Consider the following 15,780-nt stretch of genomic DNA (forward strand, 5'->3'; position numbering starts at 1 on the left):
ATAAGGTATTAAGTATATTAAGTAAGAATAACATTGAAAAGTTGTTAAATTTTAAATAAAAGTTAATAAAATTTAAATTTTTTTATTTGTGTGGAATATGTTAAAAATGATTATAAATAGGACGGAGAAGTAGTATTGTTAATGTTTGTTCAAAATTGTGTGACTTTTATTTCGCTAACTTCAGGGTTTGAAGGCCAAAAAATGACGTTACTATTTAAAAAATGCTTTTGAGGAAAATACTATTCAATGCTCCTCTTATCCTATTTATAAGTCACTTTGAATATATTTTACACAGATTAAAAAAATCTTAAATTTTGTTAACTGTAATTTAAAATTTAACAAATTTTTAACTTTATTCTATTTAATATACATTATATCTCATTACAACAAAATTAACACAATATTAAATGAAACGTAAAATTATGTGTTTATATGAAAATTTCTCTCTACCTCATAAATAGAACTGCATGAGTATTTTATACATATATTGATATCAAAATATGTACTTGCACATAAAAAATGTATATTTACATAAATATCATTGGTTGATTTTATTTATATAATTTATTATTTATAATGAAAAATATTGATACACACTAATGCGGTTTGCGTGTAGTGTATCTAATTAGGTTACTTCCATGCATTAATATGTGCATTTTCCCCACATTTAACAAGGCGTAAAGAATGAAAATTTCAAACTTTTCATTATTATGATTTATATATGATTTCAATAATATAAATTCACATTACCTTAACTAAGGCGTAAAGAATGAAAATTCCGATAGTAAGGTGGTTGAGTAAACATGAATTGCTTGCTTTATTCATTTAGGAAACTTCGCGGTGATTTCCGATGACGTGACATAGCGAGAATTTTATTCATTAGTTTGAATTATTGCAATCTAAAATTATATTACACTCGTTTTCTCCCTCCCTCTATAAATAAATATATTTCTCTGGCCCTATCTATAGGACAAAGAGAGAAGATATCTTTTGGTTATATTTATAGGGCATTGAGAAAATTTTCTCGCATAGATAAACAATTTTACTTTTTATTTATTATTGTGTTGACTTTGTTTACATCAGGTATAAGGTTTTTAAATAAGAGTTAATAAAGTTTAAGTTTTTTTTTTGTTTGGGTGAAAACATACTGTAAGTAACTTATAAATAGGACTAAGAAAAGTATAATGATACAAGCATACACACATGTATATTACAAAAAGAGAAAAAGACAGTTAAATATCCTTGAATTATTGAAAATCCATTTCATTACCCAAATTGATAAAATGACACTCTATGAAACTATATGCGTTTGTTCATCTTTACCATATCTGCTTGGGAAATGACAAAAAAAAGAAGTTGGAAATTGTGAAATTTCAATTCAGGCAGCTAAAACTTCAAAATCCCAGTAAAGAAAGTGGTGCTTGATATGATATTTTGTAAATATAATTAAATGACTAAAATACTTTTATTTCAAAAAATTTATTAACAGGTTGTGAACTAATAATGACAAGTGTTGAATGGCAAATGACAAGAAATATACTGGTAATGATAAGTTATTTATTAACAAATCGTGAGTTGGCAATGATAAGTATTGAATAACAAATAACAAGAAATATATTGACAGTGATAAATTTGAAACAAGGGCATTTTAGTTATTTAACTATATTTACAAAATACCAAATTAGGCATGACTTTCTTAGAATTTTAAAGTGTTAGCTGCTTGAATTGGAATTTCATAATTTCCAGCTTTTTGTGTGTGTTTCCTATGTGCTTTTGATTTTGGCAAAATACTATATTATCGTTGCATATATAAAATTATTTAATAGATTACTTAAAGAAACTCAAAGGAGGTAGCTACTTATTTAATTTCAAATAAGTTTAGTTTTGTTATAATTATTGAATCATGAAACTAGGAGGCCTGGATAATATACATTTTGATTTTAAAAGGGATTCTTGTCGATTTTCAAAATAATGGAGGCATCTCTATAATTTGGATTAAATAGAAGAGGTATCAGTGTATTTTACTCTATATCTATCTATGAAAGTCTCTTTCGGAATGTCTATGTCAACATTAAAAAAGCAAGTAGATAAGAATTTGTGCCGTCCGGAAAAAGACATCAATTAATTCTTAAAGTAAAACCGGTTGCGTAGGTACCCACGCCATTAATTCTCGTGGAGGTCCTGAACTTATTGTCGGCTTTGAAGAACCGATCATAGCATGCCCAGAAAATGAAACAAGAATCGAGCAAGAAGAGCCCAATAATCGAAGCCGTAATCTTATCAGTGACAGGAGCAGCCGTTGTGGCACTGACTCAACTGCCTTACAGGAAGGTGGAAGGAAACCCGGTCCCAGCTATTCTATTCAACGACACCGATCCCTCCGTATTCCATGCTGTTATATTGTCTCTCAACTTTGGTTTCTTGGGTTCTTTCAATTCCCTTACACTTCGTCATGCATATCCCAGACTTGCCAACGCTTCCATGCTTCTCTCTGTTTTCTCCACCCTCTCCTGGGCTGCCATTCTCATCTACCTCACCTTTCCCATCTTCTTCGCTTTTGCCAGACGCATACTGATCTCTCTGTGTTTGCGTCTGAAGGAGATAGACATAACTTGAACGTGACTGAAAGAATATCGATATTCCCGCACGAAACGGAATCACACACCTTCATCTACATCTATGTATGTGTATATATGTATATGTGTACGAGCGCACAGATCTATGTGCTCTAATTCTTGTAATATTAACAGGTTTGGTGATGTATATGTTTATGATGATTGCTGTCAGGTTACTGCATAGTTAGGATTTCAGTAGGAAATTGTCATCTATATGACATAACATTCACAGATGCACCCTTCATGACATGATGTCGTCTTTGATTGTTGTTGCTAATTGCTTTAGGTAGCTATGTTGTCATGCTTGGGGGCATCATGTTTAATTAGCCATGTATATCTCCTCTCTGCTCAAAAATATATGTACTCCCAGATGTTAATTATGACTGTATATATGTTCATATATATATATATATATATATATATATCTCCGGTTATCTCTATTATTATCTCATAATATTTCCCACTCCATTATCTTACTTATATCCTACTATCATCGAATTAATTTGCAGATTTTGTTAAAGTTGAAGTTGTAAAGTTATGTATCACGTACTTGATATCTTGAAAATGAATAAGAAATATTTCTTTTCTCTCCAATTTTCTAATAATCTCTATGATTCTTTCATTCTCTTGTTGAATATTTTATCTTATGTTTTCTGTATTTTCAAAATACCAGAGACAATATATAAGAGGAGATGATTCCTCTCTTTTCCCTTCCCATTCTCTTCCCTCCTCTTCTTCTTTTGGAACCATTGCATAAACATTTGAATGGTTGATATTCTTAATCTTTTATAAAATTGTGGGATAAGATTGAGATTCATTTTGCCCTGAAAGTTTTCAGGGAGGAGCTGTGAGTAATTAGAAATTTTTTTAAAAGCAATGTTACTCTAAAAGTGCTACTTCGGTTCTAAATATAAAACCTATTTTACAGTACAAATTACACTACAAAGTAAGTCTTATATTTAAGACTGGAGGAGTATTAAAATAGGAGCAATGCCGCCCTACTTTAATAGATCCAAACAGTTAGTTAAACAATTACGTTGACGCGTTATGAACAGGTGGATCTAGCTCAGTTCCCCCCCCCCCAGCTCAGATTTACAACTAGCCAAGAAATTTTTTTTTTTTTTAAAAACGAGAATCCCTCGTCTTCTTCATCTGAGATTTAAAAAATTTCATGGATTTGTTATTAAAGCCAAAGCATTCTTCAACTGGAGAGAGAAAAATAAAACTCAAGTCCTGAATCTATCCTACAAATTGGAAAAAGCTCTCAGCTTCCATTGTGAGCATCATCAAAAGAAACAGATTGGCTTGATGCACAATTAATTGAAGCACCCATACGCACAGAGACACATAAAGATGACGACATGTGGCCGAAAAACCGCTTATGCACTTCTCTGCAACTCTCCTTGTGGATGCCCATATCATCACATATTTTTCTCTTCTTCGTTTTACTTTTGATGCAAGTCAATACGGAGCCGACTTGGGGCAAGCAAGCCCTCCTTGGTCCCTCCCTTCGTCTGTCAGACCCCAAGCAGGAACCGGGGCCAACGGAACTCTTTTGACTCAGCCTGCAACTGGTTTTGGGTCGAATACGTTGCTTCTTATTCCTTCATCTTCACGGCATTGGCCTTGTGGGTGCCGATGGTTTAGAACTCTAGAACTATATAATATGATGAACATTTTTCCTGTTCACGTCACAAATTGATATTGTATTGTCCAGGAACCAATTCACTAAATGGTTTTACTTGTTAAATGTAGGTCCAGGAGTGGCTTATAAATCCAAAAAGCCTTCTCCCACAAATGCCCACAGGACAAGGAGCATGAACTATGGACAAAGTACAGGCACATCAATATTGTCCTTGCTGATATTTAATTTTGAAGAGGATTATCATCACGGAAGGGTTAAATAATCCGAGAAGCTTCCAGTTGGATTATAGTGGATGCAGGTCAAGTTTGACCTGGCCAATACAGTCAGATTCAGGATTTGCCCAGCCCGACCTTTTGTCACCTTTTGTACTATTGCTTAAAGGGTACTGGAGCATAACTATCCCACTCAGGAACTTCCCCATGGTTCCCTCTGATTTGAGGAGAGAATGGAGGCAGTGAGAAGTTTTATATATTGTCAAGGACCTAGGTCACCCGTCACCTAAAAGTTTAAGCCGTTATGAATTGGTCCAGGAATAGCTTTATACCTTTAATTATATACGCAATGCAGATTAGAAAACTTACCAAAATACCCAACTCATTCCATATCCAACGCGAAAATGAGCCCTTCAGTAGAGATAAGAAGCAACTACTTTTAACCCCTTTCATGGCATGCATAAGAAACCTACGCTGATTTTCTGCATCTTCCAGATTAGCCCTGTGGATCTCAAGAGGAGCAACCTGGTTGATGTAATAGCACATAAGTAAATTTTTAGAGACATTTAAAAAAAAAAAGAAAGAAAGAAAGAAAGTGCATCAAAATCTAGAGACGAAAATATTAAATCAATAAAAAAAGTTGCACAAGATGATGAAATATTAAGTAAATACCAGCCTCACCAAAACCCACACTTCCATCTTCAAGAAATAGAGATAAAATAAAGCCTCCTCTATAGAATTCTTTCTGATCGTGACCAAGAGATGTTGAAGTTGGAGGAGCACATAGTGCAATTCTCCCCAAAATAATTGAGACTGTCTAACTCAATGTACAATTAGATAACTAACCTATATTGGGAGTACTATTTTATGCACCTTGAAGTAAAAGAAATCATCTTTTATAGAGCTTTGGCTAAGAGAAGCTGAGAGTAATCTTATTGTGGTCTCTGCTGTCTGAAGGGCAAACTTTCTTAGAATACTGAATCAGGATGCAAAATACATTAGCAAAAAGGTAAGAATCCAAATAACTCATACTACGTCTGAAGTAAGAACTGAAGGACTTAAACCTGTGAAAATTTGCGTTGCCATCAATGGAACTTTCAACTTCAATTAAACAGTCCTTGTCTTCCTTTTGTGCTGCAAATAAAGCATCCTCAAGTTCCATCTTTGTCTGGGCATCTGAGTGTTTTATGCTGCTAACACATTGATTTTATTTCAGAGGAGGACAGGACAAAAGGTACAGGGGGAAAAAAAATTATTCCAAGAAATGTCTAGATTCTTACCCATGAGCCAAGCATAACTTTCCAATTAAAATGTTATGAGAGGTGTAAAAATACTGATGCAATATACTGGGTTCAGTTTTATTTGCCAGAGGAAGAAGACCGAAAATTCCAAATCAAAACCTCTGGTTAAGCTGAAACAATACGATTACTACTTGATTCAAGTGTTCGGTAGTTTTATTCTTGTTAGCTTGTTTAGAGCATGAAACAAAAAGATAATCAACTTGCCTCCAATAACTATACATCTTGCTTGGTAGTTTAGACAGAGGAAGATGTCTACCTTCTTCTCACACTCTTATTTCTCTCTGAACTAATGCAGAATATCTCTGTCTTAAGAAAGTTATAGGATATACCATTTTCATAGGTTCATGGTTGTGTGAATTTAGATAATGCTTATCTCAGTGAAACATACAGCATTATCCAATCCAATTCAAACCCAATAAACTGAAAGATCCTCACTGATAACACTTACCTGTAGTAGGAGAGAGTTAATTAATCAGACTGTAAAGGTGTAATAGCACGGTCCAGTTCTTCTTGGATTCACACAGAGCATAATTAAGAGGATCTCTATCAATTCCAGACAAAGAATACCAGATCCAATTCCAAGTTACTTCTGCCAGGAGGAGCAGATTCAAACAAAGCATACCTCAAAGCTCAAGCTGAAGAATAGGATTTCTTGCACTGTGCACTACTTTGAGTTGCCTGATAAGCAGCATTGGAGTCGCCTGTGACCAATTTACTTCTAAATTGTGCTTCCCTCTGCTGAGTTCCTTCTAACCAAGCATTAAATTCAAGTTAATTCTACTAGGGGGAGGAGATCCAAGTCCAGTTCCCATTACCGATGCCTCTGAATTGTGCTTCCCATTGCCGAGTGACGTGATTGGTCCCCCACAGCAGCCATAAATCCTGAAATTTCACGCACACCCAACAATACGGTAAAACAGAGACGCAGCTCCGAGATTAGCTCTCACCAAGGAAAGGAGGGGTGCTCTCACTAGGGAGAAACCCAGGAGAGAAAAAGAACTCAAATTAATTCAGTAAGTTCCTATTTAACTTTACCTTTGGTTCCCACTTCACTGGACTTGTTTCCAAGAAGTATCATATTGAAAGTGATAAGTGCTAAGGAATGACATATTCGTATATTCTTATTTAATCCTATTGCCTCTCATAATTTCAATGACATCCAAAGAAAAGATCTTTGATCGAACTTCTTTCGGTCTCAATTACCCTCTACACAGTTCAGTGTGTATCAGTGTCTGCTTCACAATCATACCTTTGAGATGAAGCAAATTCCATTTGATTCTATATGTAAACGAACACCCTGCCCCAACAGTAATCTTAAGTAAAAAGAAGACGTGGGAAACAAAGAAAGGAGATCACGCCTACTTAATAAAACTGCGTAGCTATCTTCTGCCATCAACTCTAGATAATGCACTTTTCTACATTATAGCGAAATGACCATGGAAATGTAAAGCCAAGTGCATGCAGGTTCTCTTTATTTCCAAGCAATTGCAGATTACTTGATTAATTGCTTGACCTACTTTTCATCATCGCACAGGTTTGGTACAACATAGCTTCGAGAAATACAGTTAATTCTAGAGGTAGTACCCAACTGGAAGTGCATGGTGAGAGGATAATACAGAGAGATCCACCTCTGGAGTGGACACATGAATTGTAACCTTTTTGACGTTTTCCATGATGCCCTCCAACATAGGTTTTTGTATTAACACGATAGAAGCACAAAGTACATTACACAATATTCATAGTATATTAATAGGTACATCACACTTGCTATGTTTTAGTACATGAAACAGTAGACAATTGACTTGCCTCCGATAACTATACCGTGTGTGCTAATTGGTGTGTGTGAGAGAGAGAGAGAGAGAGAGAGGAAGAACTATCTCTTTATCTCTCGCTCTTGTTGCACCGTTCAGTAATGAAGGAAGATGTCTTTCTTCGTTTTAAGATACCATCTTAATAGTTTCATGGTTGTGCAAAACCTAAATGGTGTGTTGGATACTTGTACTGGTATGAATTGACTTCACCTTTTGCTGCTGCAAGAATAGGTATTTCTGACCTTAGTCTGTGACATAGTGGTAAATGTGTTGTCGAGGTCTGGATCTTCATGCAGAAGTTTGGTGTGTCTTCTGCAGGACAGATGAACCTCCAAGCTGCATACAGAACTTTGTCAAGAATGAGACACTGACTTGTTTGAAATTTTGAAATATCTGAAGTAAATGGGGTTGGGAAAAGGATTAAACATGTATTTGGGAAAAATTATCTTAGGAAATGTCCAGCATGTATGAAAGGAAGCCAAAATAATAAGTACAGAAATAAATAAAAATTCATTTTACTTGAGTCTATACCACAGCAATGCAGAGATTGAGCGAAGTATCTGATGAAAGTAAATGGGGTTGGGAAAAGGATTAAACATGTATTTGGGAAAAATTATCTTAGGAAATGTCCAGCACTTATGAAAGGAAGCTAAAATAATAAGTACAGAAATAAACAGATGTTCATTTTACTTGAGTCTATACCACAGCGATGCAGAGATTGAGCAAAATATGTCTGATGAAATGTCTGGCAAAGTTTACATGACTTACTTGTATTGTGTTTCGTGTGATCCAAACGAGGTTGCTGGTGAATGGTCCATTTTCGGAAAGCATCAAGCCATAAATAGACATATTGCCTCTAAGGCAAATTCAAGAAAGACCCTCATTTGGGCTATTTCTTTGGCTCAGGAAGCCATTTCTATAGACCTATAGAGCCATAGACCATTTATAGTCAGTCACAGACTCTAAAGACAGATGTATCTACGGCTAATTTCTTACCGCATAGACCAATGGGTATGATTCAGAGAAGGTGTTCAGGTGTAGAAATTCCAACGTACACTGAAAACTGTAGTGAATCTCACCACCTAAAACACCAAGTTTAGTGAGGTTTAATTTCTGGGTGTAGACGGTTTGTTATGTAAACACAGCCTAAGGTCTTACTCCTGGAGATGCCAGATAAAAGGTTGTTGTCAGAGAAACGATGATAGGGATATATATAGGTCCTGTTTGGTAAAATGAGGGATAGGAAGTATGATTGTAATTGAAAAAAATATTAAAAGAGTCTTTAATATGAGTAATTATTTGTTAGGCAAACCCATGGAGGTAGAATTAAGAAATACCACTTCCCCCATATATTCCTCAATCCCATAAACATAGATTTGCCTAATGTAACAAATAATCTCTCATACTAAACATTTTTTTAATAAATATTTTTAATCCCAATCTCAATCCCTCTCCCTCATTTTCTATGCTTCATGCCAAACAATACCATGGTAGTTTGGGTTGACTGAGAAACGATGACAAAATATTTGGCAAGGTTTTCACCTATATCTTGTCCTGGTGGAATACCATTTCAAATAAATGATGATCCCTCACAGAAGTAGAAAGAACTGTTTGAGTTGGAGATAATAGTGTAGGGAAACACTAAGTTGTGAAGGGAAAATAAATGGTCCTAGGACGTGCCATCACATATAGAGATGGCTGTATAATGTAGAAGCCACAACATCTCATTTACCAAGTATAATGATACTTACCTGCCTAAAAATGGCAATAATCAACAGATCATTTTACTTAGTTCAGAGGTTTTGAAGCTCCTACATTCTCGGAGGCTTTAGGCAAGACAAGAGATGAGGAAGGCTAACATGGGGCAAGCCCCAGCTAGCCAACCTATGACCCTCATGGTCAAACTCCCTGAAAGAAAAGCTTTAATCATCACAAAACAACCCATTGTGAAACAGAAATGCCCAGCTCTCTCAACTAAAGCTGCAAGCCTTGGCTTAGATTGACTCAGAAAATTCCCAGAGAGAAAAGCTGCAAAGGCAACAACCATGACAGCTCCAAACAGAGGAAGTAAATCTTGGGATGATCCTGATGGAGGAGAAAACATAATCTGAAACAGAGTTAGAGCAACTTGAAAGCAGCCGAGGAATTGTTTCGAAAGGCTTGAGGAATTCTTAGAGTTCAATCTCGCTGCTTCTAGCTCAAAATAGCTCTCATTCATGTATAAAGGCAGGAGGGGGTCACTAGAATATTGGTTTTGAGATGATGAGAAGGATCTCATTCTAGTGATGTAGCTAGGTGAGAAGGGTGGCACATTAGTGAAGTAATTACCTTGGGATTGCGATCTTGATGGTGCCAGGATTGTCCAACACTTACGAAACATTCTACAAAAGGAAACAGAAGGCATGAAAAACAGAGAAAGGAGATCAAACTCACACCTGCTTAAAGCAACTCTGCTACTATCTTCTGGTTATCATTTTTAGTTAGTGCAGTTTTCTACTCTATAACGAGGATGATAAGGAAGGATCTAGATAAAGCCAAGCCAAGCCAAGCCAAGCTAATCGCACCAAACTTGCAGGAAAATTATTGTTCATCTGTATATTCTCATTCCACTCACCCCCTCACCCCCACAACCTCTCTCTTTCTCTCTGAACAGTGAACACTTTTGGCCCCACGTGACATGGCTTGACTTGCCGCGTTAAAGTAAATATACATACATGATTGTGAAATTGATGCAAATGTAATTGGCGCATACAGTGATTTATCTCACAGTTAATAATGCGTATTAAATAATAAATATTGAATAAATTATATGTACATTATTTAAATTTTATTAAAATTTTACAGATCTCTTTCCCTTTTTTCCCCCTAAAATATATAGAAATGTTAGTTTCACATTAACTTTAATTTTATTAAAATAGTCACCATTGGCACACATTTATTTGTTAAAAAAATTGGATTGAAGTGTTAGAGTAGAATATTGTTTTTTCTTAAAAAGTTTGCGATATTCACTCTATTTTATTCCCTTGTTAAACAGAAATAATTCATAGTAATAAGTATACTGGAATCTTAAATAAATTAAAAATTATAATACACTAATTTTAAGACATATATATTGGATAACTTAATCTTGATTTCCAAGGCAACCATTATATTGACCTAAGTTGGTAATATCCAACGTCAAATACTATAAGATGCCATATTAAATTGTTCCAAGACACGCACACATAAAATTTTACCATTCATGTCATGTAATGAATACTGCATGAGAAAGAAAGTGCTTGGAAATGTCCTTTTTGGCTATTAAGAATTAAAAATCACGTTAAAAATCACGTTACCTTTCTGATGCAAAAAAAAAAAGAGTGCTATCCAGTACTTAATATAAAAATTGGTTTGATTTTTATTTTGATCTTAAATATAAGATTTTATTTATTTTCTCTCTTATATTTATTTATTTTTTTAAAGTAGTCCTTAGTATGTGGAATTGGAGAATACCACTCCCCAATCTCACCTCTATGGGTTTGTCTAATCTTATATAACAAACAATTACTTATAATAAATACCATTTTAATGATTTTTCTCAACAATTGTAATCTCAATCTCAATTCCTCATTTTCAATACTTCATACCAAGCGGACCAATGTGTCCAGGGATCTAAACCTCTTCTATTAAAAATCATGTTACCTTTCTACTATCAAAGAAAATCTACTGCCTCCGATTTTTAATGTAAAAAATTGTTTGTTTTGTATTTTGATTCTAAATATAAGATTTTAATATATTTTATTTCATATTTATTCATTTTTAATATAAAAATGGTGTTTTATATTTTGATTTCAAATATAAGACTTTAATATATTTTATTTTTTAAAATAATTCTTATAATAATGATAGTTCTAACTAATATATTTAATTAGTAAAGATATTTTAAGAAATACAATACTAATTTATTACAAATAACTAATTTAACTAATTTTTTAATCTATTCAAATTAGTTAACTAACTTTTATATTAAAAACTGGAAGTAGTATCATTTAATTAAGTAAGGACAATATCTAAGTCGTTTTTTATTTTATTTAACCATATCCATCATCCCCTTTAAACAACTAAAATTAGATCCCACATTCCTTTATTTCTCAATACACCGTTGATTTTAATGAATTAACCTTCATCATTATTAACTAAACCAGTGGCTGAGGTTTTGTTTTACTTAATTAAAAGGTGCATTTTTTTGGTGGTAGAGAGGCAGCATGTATTTTGGCAGCAGAGCTTCAGAATCCACTGTTTCTCCTGTATATGCTTTTTCTTTATCAAATCTCACTGCTTATAAAGGAAAGAGGAGAAAGGAAAAGGGAAAGGTGGGGCATTCTTAAGACTTAGGCATTAAGTTGTAATTAACTACACTATCTATGGTCAAATCTCAAAGTCCCTAGAAAAAATTGCAAGTAAAAACCCTCAAATATATAAAATTGCAAAATGAACATTTAAATTAGTAAAATTACTATCAAAAGATCAGTTCTTAAATATGAACTATAAAATGTTAAAAAAAATAAAAAATGCCCTTCTGCTTGTCTTTTTTTCTATCTCATTTTCTTCTTCTCTTTCCTTCTTTCTGTACGACTCAGTAGCGAGCATGATAGAAACAAGTGCATTGCATTGAGGTGCTACCAGACTATTGCTATAATCAGTTCTGGGTTTCTTCATAAAGAAAAGAAAATAAAAGTAGTTTATATCAATTTCCTTCCGAGGGAGGAAAAAAAATGAAAATGGATGGACGCGAATTGTGAAAAGCTCTCGTGGGGCTACGCTTAGATTTGAGACCCACCTGTATAGATAATATATTATGTTATAATAATTTATTTATAATTATAATATGATTCCTCAATTGAAGCTAGCCTCAGGGGCAACACAAAAAGGACAACTTAAGGTGCTAGTAAGTATGAATTGTGCATTTTTTATTTTGATTTTTGACATGGTTTAAATATAACTCGATGATTTGAATTTTATCAAGTTTAAGTTAACGTGGATAGTTTTTCAACACTTATTATTTTTTGTACTAAACTTGTCATTAATAACTAAATTATAAAAATAATGCCAATTTATGGCAAAACTTAAGCTAATGTGAATATCTTTTTAATATTTATTATTTTCATACTAAACTTATCGTCGACAGCTAAATTGTGAAAATAATGTTAATGTCTGCTAAAATTTAAGTTATTGTGATAGTTACTCAACACTTGTTATTTCTCATATTAGATATGTCATTAGCAACTAACTTGTGAAAATAATGTAAACTTAAATTATTGTGAATAGGCATTCAACTCTTGTTATTTTTTATACTAAATTTGTCGTTGACAATTAAATTGTGAATATAATGTTAATTTTTGCTAAAACTTAAGTTAGTGTGAACAGATTTTTAACACTTATTATTTTCTATCCTAGACTTATCATTCACAACTACATTGTCATTAAACAACTAAAATTAGATCCCACATTCCTTTATTTCTCAATACACCGTTTAGTTTAATGAATTAACCTTCATCATTATTAACCAAACCAATGGCTGAGGTTTTGTTGTTAATTAATCAAACGGCGCATTTTCTTTGGTGGTAGAGAGGCAGCATGTATTTGGGTAGCAGAGCTTCAGAATCCACTGTTTCTCCTATGTATGCCTTTTCTTTATCAATGTCACTGCTCATAAAGGAAAGAGGAAAAAGAAAAAGGGAAAGGTGGGGCATTATTAGGACTTAGGCACTAAGTAGTAATTAACCGCACTATCTGTTCCTATGGTCAAAACTCAAAAGGTCCCTATTCGATATTAATAACCTCATATTTGGTTTAGGGCACCATATTGAAAATGATAGGTGCTAACTAATCATAAGTTCATGGATCTTTAGATTAATCCCAAAGAAGAAGATCTCTGATGGAACTACTTTAGGCTTAATTTCCCACCACACAGTTCAGAGTCCATATTTGGCTCTTCCTCCCAGTCATCATCACAATCTTTGATCTGAATCAAATTCCATTTAACTATACAAACGAAAACTTGCTATCTGCTGGTATAAACTCTAGTTGGTGCAGTTTTCTACTTTCTAACCAAGCTGAGTGAGCATGAATGTTCTAGATAAAGTCACTTTGCAGATTACTCGATTATTTGCTTGACTTTAGTGTTAGTACCAGGATAATGGCTAGCGACGTTGCCGGGATCTCTTTTATTATTTGCTTCATCATCATCCCTCTTTAAACTTTTATTTATTCCTCGGGGACAAAGCAGCAACCGGAGTAAAGAGGCCTACAGTTGATGCTGTGGGATCCCATATTCTGCTTTGAGGTGATGAGTTTCAACACGACTTGATTTACTAAAACAGTTTTGGTACCCATTCAAAGTGACATGCAGGAGTATAACTATCTAGGATTTAGATACGCAAGTCAAGTATAAGAAAGCATAAATATAACACTACCTCCATTCTATAAAAACTAATTAGACATTCAACTTAACATTAAAAATAAAACATCAATTCATCTGGTTTTTAATATTTATTTATTTTGTTTCTAAATAATCGTTACGATGATTACACACCTAAAAGTTCCATCAATTAGTAATTTCAATATATATGAGTATTTTAACTAAAATAATATTTATTTATTATAAATAAATATATAAAACTTCTGTGATACCAAGAAAAATCAATAACTTAGGAGGCTTTGTCCTTCGCCAGAGAAATTCGGAATGCGTATATGATGTGAAATTGATAGAAGTGTCGGAATATGCAAAGTACAAGTCACTGATTGATGGACTTAGCATGCTTGAACAGCTTCAGTCGTATATATTATGACTGCCAACACTAAGGCCGCGTTTGGTACCTGATATTGAGAGGGTTGGTACTAGGCCCGGCACTGGTATTACTCATTTTGTAATGTTTGGTACGAGGAATTGAAATTAACTAGAGATTAAGGATTACCATACGGGTGGGACTGCTCAAATCCACCCATCCCCCAGGTACTGAAGAGGCTGTCCTGAAATTGAAAATTTTGGGGACAAAATTATTCTAGTTATGATAGGTTTCATACAAAAGAATCCTTCTGAAATTTTGTCAAACCTTTTCATTCTCATTTATCTCCATTATCGTTGGGATTCTCGTTGCTCTCGCTTAACTTCTCTCATTGTTTACTGCCACCATGGCTTCCATCTCACCGTCATCTTCCTCCCTCAACGTCAAGTCTTTGTAGCCTCCCTAGATTCTATCCTCTCTTTTTCCATTTTATACCCTTTTCCTCAGATTTAGGCTATTGAGCTATTCTCAACATTATAGTCATTTAATGTTAAGGCACCTTCATGCTTTTCCTTGAATGGCAGGAGGAATTGGCTTCGTCTTCCACTATGTTGAGCAAGGAGGGTCTTGACAGTGAGAAGGATTACGTTTTGATTTGTTCTTATCCTTTTGAGAGGTGTGTGATTGCTGATAAAATGTTGGAGAGAATGTTTCAATCCCTAAATCGATAATGGAGCCGAAGATTTTGAGCTAGAAGCAGAAGAGTAATTTAAGCGTAGATCTAGAGCCCCCCCCCCGGGGGCGAAGATTAGGCTGTTTTCTGAATATTGACTATGTTACCGTCTTTTCATAATTTGTTCTACTTTTGACCCTAATTAAAAGAACTAATTGATTAATTTAAAGAGATTAAAAAAATAAGTTAAGTTAATTATTTATAATAAATACGTATTATCTTTTCTAAAATATTCTTATTAATCAAGTATAGTGGCTAGAACTATTATTATTAGAAAGACTACCTTGAAAAAAAAATATAAATATGATAAACAAAATAGATTAGAATCTTATATTTAGGATTAAAATAAAAACCGAACAAAATTTTATATTTACTTGATTTTAAAATAAAATTAATTAAAACATTCCCTCTAAATATCAACTCGTACCAAAAGTAATTTTAAAACCTCAATCCCATTCCCATTCACATTCCCAATCCATCAAAATCCAATCTTGCGTATTAAACAAGACCAAAAGTAAAAAGTATACGTTACTTCCTGTTTTAAATATAAAAATTAAATGCAAAACGTTAATTAACTTTGTCTCTTAATTTTATAATTTTTTTATGATGTCCCTATTGATTATAAAGAATTTCTATCAATAAATAATCCCAATGTATTGATGTATACGATTAAATAAAATAATTTTAAAAAATCAA

The 15,780-nt window shown here is 33.6% G+C and overlaps 1 protein-coding gene and 3 long non-coding RNA genes across 4 annotated transcripts in view; 1 reads left to right on the forward strand and 3 right to left on the reverse strand.

Moving 5' to 3' along the window:
- LOC114750254 (uncharacterized) overlaps positions 1–8,640 on the reverse strand; it is a 33,506-nt gene extending 24,866 nt beyond the window's left edge. Inside the window, exon 1 of the long non-coding RNA XR_003740635.1 lies at positions 8,581–8,640. This is a non-coding gene — a long non-coding RNA (uncharacterized LOC114750254). The remainder of the gene's footprint in view (positions 1–8,580) is intronic.
- Positions 1–8,844, forward strand: part of LOC114750257 (uncharacterized) — a 32,591-nt gene extending 23,747 nt beyond the window's left edge. Inside the window, exon 2 of the long non-coding RNA XR_003740638.1 lies at positions 8,612–8,844. This is a non-coding gene — a long non-coding RNA (uncharacterized LOC114750257). The remainder of the gene's footprint in view (positions 1–8,611) is intronic.
- Positions 4,763–6,566, reverse strand: LOC114750251 (protein PHYLLO, chloroplastic-like). Its single transcript, XM_028938825.1, has 3 exons — positions 5,537–6,566; positions 5,346–5,448; positions 4,763–4,997 (listed from the first exon to the last, which is right to left on the reverse strand). The coding sequence occupies exons 1-3, from the start codon at positions 5,632–5,634 to the stop codon at positions 4,767–4,769; spliced, it is 432 nt and encodes a 143-aa protein (XP_028794658.1). The 5' UTR covers positions 5,635–6,566; the 3' UTR covers positions 4,763–4,766.
- On the reverse strand, positions 7,446–8,531 carry LOC114750255 (uncharacterized). Its single transcript, XR_003740636.1, has 2 exons — positions 8,353–8,531; positions 7,446–7,920 (listed from the first exon to the last, which is right to left on the reverse strand). It is a non-coding gene; the product is annotated as an uncharacterized LOC114750255 (long non-coding RNA).
- Positions 8,845–15,780: the final 6,936 nt, after the last annotated feature.

This window comes from Neltuma alba, unplaced genomic scaffold (genome assembly GCF_004799145.2).
Source record: "Neltuma alba isolate B1F8T4 unplaced genomic scaffold, ASM479914v2 tig00006398_pilon, whole genome shotgun sequence".
Lineage (NCBI taxonomy): Eukaryota > Viridiplantae > Streptophyta > Magnoliopsida > Fabales > Fabaceae > Neltuma > Neltuma alba.

Excerpts from the sequence above, each read along its gene's own strand:
- LOC114750251 (XM_028938825.1), bottom strand. The coding sequence starts at position 5,634 with ATGGAACTTGAGGATGCTTTATTTGCAGCACAAAAGGAAGACAAGGAC. Across the intron at positions 5,449-5,536 it reads GGCAACGCAAATTTTCACAG|TATTCTAAGAAAGTTTGCCC; the intron begins GTTTAAGTCCTT and ends ATCCTGATTCAG. Across the intron at positions 4,998-5,345 it reads ATGATTTCTTTTACTTCAAG|GTTGCTCCTCTTGAGATCCA; the intron begins GTGCATAAAATA and ends TACATCAACCAG.